Consider the following 10,840-nt stretch of genomic DNA (forward strand, 5'->3'; position numbering starts at 1 on the left):
CGTGACTTTGAGCCAAGACACCGACTGGCAGCTCAGCAGGTGCCTGAGTGGTGCAGCGGCAATTACGCTAATTTCAAGCAAGCAGCAAGCAGCAAACGGACAAACGGGCAATAGGCAACAGGCAACAAATAATAAGGAAAACGATTTTACTGTAGTAGAAATAATTTCGAAAAATTAAAAATAAAAAAAAATAAATTAAAATTACAAACAAAAACAAATGCTAAACATCGGTTAAAAGGTTTTCAATGAAACAATGAAAAAGTTCGGGATTGAGCAGAAATATTTAGCATCATTACCCGCAGCGCAGCGCAGCTCAGCGCAGCATTGTAGTTATGTTACAGTGGCAATTGCAGTAAATTGTATTAAATTAAAATTTATTTTACCTTAAGTTTTAGCTAAAGACACACATTTTTGTCTTAGTCTGCAAAATGAAATTTTCATAAATTTTTATTTGAGGTATTGCGTACCGCGTAATTGCAGCAAAGCTACCGGAAAGATTTACACATGTAGATTCGGTTAGACGACTTAATTGGTGGCTGCATGTGCTTAGACGCATGAAATAAACATAACAAATTTAATTTGAAATTATAAATTACGTTGCTAATAAGTACAAATTATAACCTTCAAGGTCTATATGGTCTAAGTGAGTTAAGTGAGCTAATTTAAGTTAAACTGTTTACTTGAAGATAAAGGTTAAAGCTTCAATTGCTGTCAATAAAAAAATAATTGCAGGAAATAAATGCAGGATAGATGGTTCAACAACTCAATTTTTATTGCCTTAATTTTGTTAATATTATTGCAAAAAAAAAAAGAAAAAAAATATATTTTACCTCGCACAATTGGGTCAGTGAGTTCAACTTTCTCAGCCCATTGAGAGATATTCACCACACTTACGCCATCATTTACCGACATTAGTTTAGCATCATTAACTTTTTGCACATTTCTTGCAGAGCTAACTTTAAATGTACACGACAATTATTATTAGTTATTATTATCATTGCATAAAATTTAAATAAACTTCCATAAAAAAAAAAAAACAAAAATATATATAAAAATATTAAATTTTAAAAATTTTTATTTAAGCTTTGACTTTTTAAAATTGTTCGTTACAGAAACACATAACCTGCCTCTTCGTAATTGCTTTGTGTCTTAGCAATGCTTGCGCTGACGATGATAGTTCGAAAGAAACGAATGAAGTCATACCGCGTGAGGCCATACAAAAATTGGACTACTCGGTGAGACAAGCTTTACTACGTGCCATAGATAAACTAGAAAAAGAAGCAGCAACAGAAGAAATCCTAGAAGAATCCACTACCACAATACCAACCCTGGTGACCAGCATTGCCAGCACTATTTCAACCAACACTACACAAGCCAATGAAGAAGTACTAGAGGAAAGCACAAATGCCTCTGATGTGGTACCAACTGTACAATTCTACACTGCAGTTTTAGACGAGAAAAATGCGCCAGAACAATTATTATCCTCTTTCATAGATAGTTCAAAAATTTTTAAACAAACTAATAAAAAAGGCATACAAAATTTAGGTTCACCAACAGTTGTTGCTGATCTAGAAGCCACAGCTGAAGATAGTCGGCAAGCAGCACGCAGCGTTGGCACTGCTTTGCGTTCAAATGAAATATCGAGCGATAAAAATGCTGAAGTTAAATTTGAAATACGTAAAACTAAAAATAATTCAATAACCTCAAGTACCACTACTACAACTACAACAACACTACCACGTACGACAAGGCGACGTCCTACTACTACGACTACGACAACGACAACTACCACCACACCACGTCCAACACACAATGAAGACGGTGAAAATATTGAATTGGTAGATAAGAACGATATACGCATACAGGAAGCGCCACTTGTCACGGCCTTTACTGTAGACTTAGACGAACGTGGCTCAGCTAAAAAAGTTATCCCAATCGTACATCCTATTCCCACACCAACAGCAGAGACCACATTACGCAGTGCTGATATATTTTCAGTTCACACTGGTCCAACAATATCTAAATTTAATGTTTTACCCGGGGGCCCACAAAGTGCTGCGTTAAGTTCAGCCCACAATTTGTTGTCAGCTCCATTGCCCACACAATCTACCCAAGTGACGACTGCAGCTAATATTTTACTCAACGCAATTCCAACATCAAGTTTTGAAGCTGTAAGTATTCATTCACTTATGTATATATCTAGCAATGTCAACTAAATTTTTGAACATCTTATCTTTAGCTCTTTTAACTTTTATATATTTTCTTCTCTTTCCTCTGCAAACTCTTTCCGTAAAACTTCCTTAATATACCATTTTTCTTGATCCAAAGTGTTCTTACCTTTTTCAGAGGCACAACTACAAATACGACTTATGTACGCATATGCAATAATTGGCATTAAATTAAAGAATATATTTTGAATAATCAAAATTATCAGACTTAAGACTTAGATTTAGACTCGGTCTCAATCGAACATACTATTAATAATTAAATTGAGCTGGTTTGAACTGGACAAAATACGTACCAGTCGGCTGCTTCAATTAAGGCGAAACCTGCTTATCACCAGTTAGTAATGACTTTTGTCATGGTTTTGGCTCTGCGGATGAATAGGAAACTGTGCTCCAACTCATCCGGCAGGGTTCATCTTGGGCTAGCAGAAGATCTAAAATCTGCAGGCCCCTTTTCTTACCGACCTAACAATATAGTTTTCCTGCAAAATTAGAGACAGAGAAGTTTATAGAATTGTCTGATTGGTTCATTTTTACCTAAATGGGGGAATCAGAACTTTCAGCATTGCTCGTACACTGACCTCTAGTCTGCGTATGAACAAACGCCAATCCGTGGTACTACAACGGGCAATTGTTTGAGCTCAAATAGCCTTTGTGCCACTTCAACCTAAACAAACCTAACACCAACATTATTTGACAGCTACACATATTTTGATAAGTCAGTACCGCTTATTTTGTTGTTTTAATTTAATTTTCAACTTTTCATTTGCCACTAAATATAATTAAATTTTATTAATCTAACAGAATACCTAAAGTATTAATAATTAATCTATTGTGTTATTCATTTTGTGAAAGAGCTACCCAAACTTACCAATCCAAAACGGCATAAGTTTTTATGCTTCTACGATCGTATGATGTACTAGATATTATTTTCATACTTTCCAATTCTTTTTCTAGAATCCATCAGCACAAACAGCAGTACAAAATCCAAATGAACCATCGAATTTTAACAATCTACTCATTGAGAAGCAACGCCAATTGGAATTGCAGATATACCAGCTTAAACTGCAAGCACAACAGCAGCAGGAACTCATCTATCGCCAGTTGAAATTATTAGAAGAACAATCAAAGTTCGGTGGAGCACCACGTCAAGCAGTCACCATCAACTCACAGCCAAGCAATATACAAAGTCAACAATTACCAATTCCTTCAATACAAACACTGCCACTGCAACAAGAGCAGCCCACACAACAACCATCCTTCACCATAAGTCCATCTGTGGAGTTTTTAGCAAGTTCACAAACCAAAACAATACCATTGCATCAAACTTATCCACTTGAGCAACAATTGCCACTGCATGATGTTGCCAATAAATTCAGTAATGTATTACCAAGAGGAAACAGCAACAACAACAACAACAACAACAACAATCTCAACAATAATAACAATCTAACGCCCAATACTTTCCTTACACAACAACAACTACCGATAAACGATCCAATACAACATGTTTTTCAAAATTTACAAAAAACACTTTTTAATCAAAATCAACCAAATTCACCAAATTCACTAAATTCACACAATTCGTTCGAAGCAAGCAATTTAATAAATTCACCAAAATCACTCAATTCACCACTCCATTCATTTAATTCACCTAATGCACTGCACACACCTACCAATTCACTTAATTCCATCAATTCTGTTAATTCTGTTAGTTCTGTACAAATTCAACCATCAAATCAGTTTAGCTTTGCACCCACATTCAGCACATTATCAGCACAACAGTCGCAGCAGCCGCAACCGCAGCAACCATTGGAACTAAATGCCTTCCAAGTGCCACCTCAACATAGTTTCCAAATATTTCAACCATCACAAGTTCTACCAAATTATGTTACCAATGCTATACAAAAAACTCAGCAGCAGCAACAACAACAACAACAGTCACAACAACAACAACAACAACAAGACAATCGTTCACGTTTCTTCCGTCAAGAAGAAGGCACGGGTAATTTTGGTCTAAACCAAGTACAAATACAAAAAAGTAATTCATTTGCTGCAGTATTGCCAACAGCGTTGCACAACCAACAGCAACAATTGTTGCAACAAAATATAGCAAATCAAAATTTCTATAGGCAACATTTGGAGCCACACTTAAGCAATCAATTGCAACAAAACGCACAACAATTCTATCAGCAACAACAACAGCAGCAGCAGCAGCAGAAATCCCCCACAGGTAATAATTTTAGTTTAAACAAATTCCGTCATAGTCCATTAAGTAATAGAAATAATTTTGAAGAATTTAGAATAATAAGTAAAATTCTAGCACTTAACCATGGCATTAAAAACTTTTCAGCACAAAATCTACATTTCAATGGCGGATTCTGAGTATTTTCTACCGTCCTAATCTGTCGCATAGCATTTTTACTCCACTTCCAATTCTTTGTACAAATAAAAATATAAAAAATAAAAACAAATAATTAAATATAGAAACTAAGCGCACTAACAGAGCCAGCTCGTCTGCAACTTGTGTGGAACGCATTTTGGCGCCAATGTGGGACTGAAAATAAACGCACTACAACTTTTTTCTGTTATTCACCAAAATTATTCAGCAAAGAGCACTTTTGATGTATTCTCACCAAATTCACCAAAACGAGTGTCTGGTCTTACATATCGTACGTACACTTGCAAATTGACAGCACACTTTTTTACACACACCGTTAAGCACTATTGGCACTGCACTGCAAAATATTTCAAAATTTTTTTAAAATTAGTTTAAAAATAATTTAATTTTAAATTAGTTTAATTTTATAAATTGAAAAAAATATATAATTATTTTCTGCTAAAAATGTATTTTTTCATTGAACTATTCTACTTATGCAAATATTTTTATTGTTCACATTTCTTTTTTGTTTTTGTATATATATAATAACAAAATAATTTTAAGAAAATGTATGAAATTGTTATATAAATATTTTTAATAATGCAATTAATGTCTTAATAATAATTTATTTTATACGATAATATAAATAAAATATGTTAAAAAAATTATATTATATAAAATGTAGTTTGACTTAAATTCGAAAGCAAAACAGTTTTTATTTAAGTGAAGTTCTGTGTGCTAAGGGGGTTATATAGTTTAAACGATAATATATACAAAATTTGTAAAAAAAATACATTTTAATATAGTGTATCATTATCAAAAATTAGGTCTTCTTTGGATTTAATAGTAAAAATATTTTAAATCAAATAAAACTTTAAGCCGATAAAACTCCTCATTATTGGACTTTAGAAACATCTACTGCTGCAATTGCCTGTATATAATTTTTGAACTGTAAGTATCAGGAATTGAACCCTGTCAAATTTGAACAGTAGACTAAGGTAACCAGATTTTTAGATGGGCAAAGCGGGACAACTCATATATAATAAAAATAATATCGTAATATTTTTTTATTTTTAACATAAGTATAATTTATAAATATAAAAAAATGTGTAATTTTACTCCTCGACATACTTTTTATTTGAGTTAATTTGTTTCAGTAGATTGTTGTCGTTTTTTTAAATATTGTGAAAATCTTCACAAGAATTTGTTAAATTATATTTGAGGCTCAGAGGCAGTGTACTTTAACTAACTGACCCAAAGCCGTACTTAAAAATAAAATATGTTAAAAAAGTATATTATAAAAAGAGAGATTTTATTTGAAGTCGTTAGCAAAAAAGTTCTCAACGAAATGAAATCTTATGCTGACCATAGGTGTTACGGGTATTGTCAAATCCTTTATCATTTGTTCTTGGAAACATCTACTGCTTTAATATTTGATATATAATTTTTACGACAGTAAGAGTTAAAAATTGAGTCCTGTCAAATTTGTTCAATAGACCCCCAAGCGAATTCAATTGATTAAAAATTGAAAAAAATTTTGGATATGCAAATTTTCTGTTACTCACTTTTCTATTTCCAATGGATTTCTTGTCACAGAACTCAAAATAATAAAGCAATAATATTTGCGAGTATTAACTAACAAAGAATGAGTAATACATTTTTTAACAACAGTGAATATTTTTTCTTTTATTTAGTAATTATCGTCTATTCACTTTACTCACTTTACTTCATAGAATATCTATGCGACATCGGCAATAAGGGCATTAATAATTAATAAGATACAATCATTGGCGGTTAGAGAACTATCTCATTAGAGATAGTTGTATCTCTAATTAAAATTCATAGAGTCAAGCATTTACCAGCTTTCAATTTTTATGGTACCTCAGCAGATTCACTTCTAAGGTTCTGCTCTGATTAATGTTATCTAAACAAATAAAAATCCTATCTTAAAATTTGTAGAGTCAACTCTAGTGCTTTAAAACTTTTCGGTTATATCGCCAAAAATTTTAATTCTTAGTATCCGAGTCCGTCTTCACTGGGATAGTTATTACTACAATCTACCTCTTTACCAATCTTTAAAAATATTGTGTAAAAATCTTTCATGGGTGCCAATCCATTCATTTCAGTTCAAATGTTAGCCCTATATATATATATTAAAGTGCAACTTTATTGACCAATTAAATAAATTTGCATACTTTTAAGCTTTCTTTAATAATTGTATAAACTGAATAATATTACCAAGAAAAACTAACGTCAACATGACTCGGTAAAGCAGTATGTGAAAATTACTGTAAACAGCAAAGATCGTAACATTACGGTCTTTAATTTAAACGTCTTTATATTACGGTCTGGGTTTCAGTAACGTTTGTTAGTCTATTTAGCCATATTTTAGCTACTTTTATGTCATCCTTACTTAAATCTGGACCTGCGCAAGATTATGTTTCCTTATCTATAAAATATCCGCTTTGCAACAAGTATAAAAAATTGGCACTCTAACTAGTTTATCTGTGGGCGATCCAGCCCACTATGCTTAGTTCATGTCTAGAATATCAAACAATACATGATAAAATTAAAACAGGCACAATTTAATTTTGTGAAGGATAATCAAAACTATATTCAAAGTATTGATTTATGAAGATTTACATTAAAAGAATTAAATAAGGAGAAGAATAAAGCATTTAATAAGTGAATAAAATTCAATACTGCGAAATCCATTATTATTGAATATAATTTTTTTAGTAGTAAAAGACTTCGTTTTAATGTTTTTGATTTTGTTTATTGCACAATTACAATATACATTTTTAAACTGTTTTACATTATTTTATAAAAAAAGAAACTAAAAATTTGAGTAATTTTTTTTGGAGGGGGATGGGATATGAAAATTTATATCAAATTTTTCATTTTTCACACACACAATTTCATTATCAATTTATGGAACAGTTTTCAAAATAAAAGAAACAAAGCATTCCAATTACGCATAAATTACACTACAAAATCTCTTAAATAATAATTTTACTACCAATATTTATACAGAAGATTTGTTTAATTTAACTTCAACAAAACTTACAACAAATTGTTGTACAAGAAAAACAGTATTTTCCGTTTCATACATTTTGCAGTGATTTTTACATAACTATTTTTAATATTAATTACCGTAAAACTAATATAACAAATTTTAAAATTAATAATTAAGAACTAAAATTAAAAATAAAATTGTTAAAATTATAAATAGTTATTTATATTGTTAAATATATAATATATAAGCTATTACAATATAAGTATATGTAACTGCTAATTAAATTTCTTTTATTTTACATAAATAATAAAATATTCATGAATTGTTTTATTTAATTTATTTTTAAATATTAAAAATTTTTTATATAAATAATTTTTTTTTACAAAACATTTATTACAATATGTTTTTCATATTATATATCAGTATTATAATATAATCGAGCTCAACAAAAACGCAAGCTTAATAAAAGTATTTTTTAAAAAATATAATAAAAATAAGAGTTTAGATTCACCCATTGAAATGGTTAGTTTAAAAAAAATATATAATCAGTTTATATTTAAATATAATAATAATAAAAATAATAAACAATTAAAAAGGAAATTATTTTGCTTTTAGTAAAATTTTAGCAAATTTTACATGCATCAAAAATAAGTTCATTATAATATTTTCACTAATTTAGTTTTATTATCTTAATTATGAAGTTAGTTTTTATATTCATTTATATATGTATATATGGATTTAATAATCAACAAACAGTATAGCTGTTATAGTCTTAGGAATACAGTTAACATATGATTGGATTAGTATATAAATTTACATATGCACAGTTGGTGTTTTCGGTTTATAATTTAGGGGAATCAATGGATATAATGCAGAGGTTTAAGCTTAACAATAAGAATGGCTCCCATTCTTAAAATTAAATATAAATTAAAAATTCTTATACAATTCTTATTCAAATATGAATAAATTTACATTCTCTATACAATTTCATAACAACTACTTAAAATTTAAAAATTTTTTTCTTTTTCTATTAAATTTTATAGGCACGAAATTTGTTTCATCAGTTATAATAATTAAATTACAAATTATTTTATACAATTAAATTCTTTAAATTTTCTTAAATACGTTTATAAATTAAATAAATTACAATAATATACAAGTGTAATTAAAATTACTAATATCTTGCTGCCCTACCAATTAAACAGTAATCTAAGTTAAACCTCTACTCCATAGGTAGGGTCAACAACATAAGTGTAACGATGGCCATCTTTTGGCGTTTCTGTTGGGTTCACATCATCGTTTTCATTGTTAGTTGTGTTATTTGTTAATGTTTTCTCTAATGTTGGAACAGTTGCTGTTATTGTGGGTGTCGCTTGAGTCGCTTGAGTTGGTGCTGTTGTAACATTTGTGCTCATCGATATGGCGTTACATTTGTACGCTGGTATTTCTCTACGACCGCCTGAATGATTATCGCTGAGATTCTTATTCCTATTGCTGCTAGCAACAAGAGCTGTATTTATAGCAATGGCTGTTTCTGCGGCATTATCTTCATCATCATCTTCTTCTTCTTCCTCCTCCTCCTCTATTGAATCAGCTTCAGGTATTAAAAAATCAAGTGGAAGCTCAGGTACTGAAAGTCCTTTGCGTGTAAAGAATGATATTTTTTCTCTGAAAAAAAGGAAATAATTCAGTTAGAATTATATATTTAAAAAGAAAAATTTGTTTATTTTAATATATTTATAATATATATTAATATGTTTTATATTTAATAAAACATTTTAGATTTAAAAACTGAAGTATAATGTCTCTGAAGAAACAACTACCCAACTGTACAATACTGAGCCGATATAGGACCAATATTTTTTTTCGGTTCGGATCTGATTTTCGCTCCGGCAAATATATCGGTTCAGGGCCATTTATTAAAGTTCTAAAACCGAATAGGAATTCCTTAAAGTAAGTAATTATCGAACTTAACAATACTGATTTAATACACCGTTTGAGTTTGATTTTACGTCGGCAATTAATTACATTTAATGTTTAAAAAAATGTTAGAAAACTAATGTCCTATGCTCCAAAGGCCCTGTGCTCGACTAAGAAGGACAGCAGTAAGTTAGTGAGTAAGAAAACTAATAATTATGTGAGGAAAGATATTTATAATCTTCCAGTGTAAAATCAATCTACTCAAGAAATTAATTAATGAATATACATTTCCTATTTTTACTTACTTGAATGATACTAAATCCGGACAACCTTTAGGCACTTTTGTTTTACGCAGCTTATAAATTTCTTTGGTTGTTTTGATTAGTAGTTTTTGTAATTGCTTTTCTTCAGGACACTTAGAAGGATCCGCACGTTCAACTAAACGTTGGAATTCCTCATTTTCCATCGCCCAAGAGGCAATCAAAGGATCCATATTATCGCGCGCTTTTTCTAAACTATAATAATAAATTGAAAAAATAAGAATGCTTTCAGCGACTGAAATGCTAAATGAATATTTACGTTTCTTTCAAGTTTTGCAGCTTGGATATTTCATCATTAAGATAATAAAGCTTACTATGCTGCGCCTGTAAGTCCAACTCCAAATCTAAACTTGTTCTAGGTATATGAGTATGATGTAGTTCTACATAAAAACAAAAAACAAACTCCATTAATATTATTTTCTTAATTTGTTTACATCATTTCAATACATACTTGTCACTGATTTTGGTGCTTTGGGATGTATGCGTAATGAACGACGCTCAATGGCACCACGATGGAAAGGATGCGGTGTCACACCGAAATGCATGGCAGAATCGGAATCACTGCGATTTAAACGGCATATATAACGATTTTTACCCACAGCAGCTGAAGGTGTGAAGGTTTGCGAACGTTTCACAGGCCTATCATCTGACATCTGTTGTTGTTGGCTGGAACGAGATTTTTCTGGCGGAAAAGCACATTCTGTATTTGTTTGTTTGTCAGCATATTCTTGTTTCATCAAATAAGCAGCCACGAAAGCTAAACAAAAATAATAAAAAATTGAAGAAAACATTACTTTTCTAGTTAAATCAAATTATTTCATTTAAAATGCTTACCATCTGTAGAACCACCAACGGCTCCTTCCAATTCCTCCTCCTCTTCCTCTTCTTCATCATCATCATCGTCATCATCATCATCATCTTCATCTTCACCATTTAAGTTTTCTGTTACTTCTTCAGTAATTTGTTCTTGTAATTCGAA

At 30.7% G+C, this 10,840-nt stretch overlaps 2 protein-coding genes across 2 annotated transcripts; one reads left to right on the plus strand and one right to left on the minus strand.

Moving 5' to 3' along the window:
• Window positions 1-253: 253 nt before the first annotated feature.
• LOC119676661 (myb-like protein AA) lies at window positions 254-4,610 on the plus strand. The gene is made up of 5 exons (XM_038087911.1): window positions 254-352; window positions 1,113-2,171; window positions 3,183-3,789; window positions 3,949-3,977; window positions 4,032-4,610. Exons 1-5 carry the CDS (start codon window positions 254-256, stop codon window positions 4,608-4,610), a joined length of 2,373 nt encoding a protein of 790 aa, XP_037943839.1.
• A 4,134-nt stretch (window positions 4,611-8,744) lies between these two features.
• LOC119684965 (protein kibra-like) lies at window positions 8,745-10,772 on the minus strand (the record flags this gene model as incomplete). Its single annotated transcript, XM_038099126.1, is given in 5 exon segments — window positions 8,745-9,289; window positions 9,847-10,056; window positions 10,121-10,241; window positions 10,313-10,618; window positions 10,696-10,772. Coding segments are annotated over 5 exon segments (1,168 nt in total), but the record flags the coding sequence as incomplete, so codon positions are not given.
• Between the last annotated feature and the right edge of the window lie 68 nt (window positions 10,773-10,840).

Source organism: Teleopsis dalmanni, chromosome 2 (genome assembly GCF_002237135.1).
Source record: "Teleopsis dalmanni isolate 2A chromosome 2, ASM223713v2, whole genome shotgun sequence".
In the NCBI taxonomy this organism is placed as follows: Eukaryota; Metazoa; Arthropoda; class Insecta; order Diptera; family Diopsidae; genus Teleopsis; species Teleopsis dalmanni.

Bases quoted from the DNA above. Each gene is read 5' to 3' on its own strand.
- LOC119676661 (XM_038087911.1), top strand. From the start codon at position 254: ATGAAAAAGTTCGGGATTGAGCAGAAATATTTAGCATCATTACCCGCA. The intron at 353-1,112 runs GTAAATTGTATT...TGTTCGTTACAG, and splicing joins ATGTTACAGTGGCAATTGCA to AAACACATAACCTGCCTCTT. The intron at 3,790-3,948 runs ATTCACTAAATT...TTAGTTCTGTAC, and splicing joins AAATCAACCAAATTCACCAA to AAATTCAACCATCAAATCAG.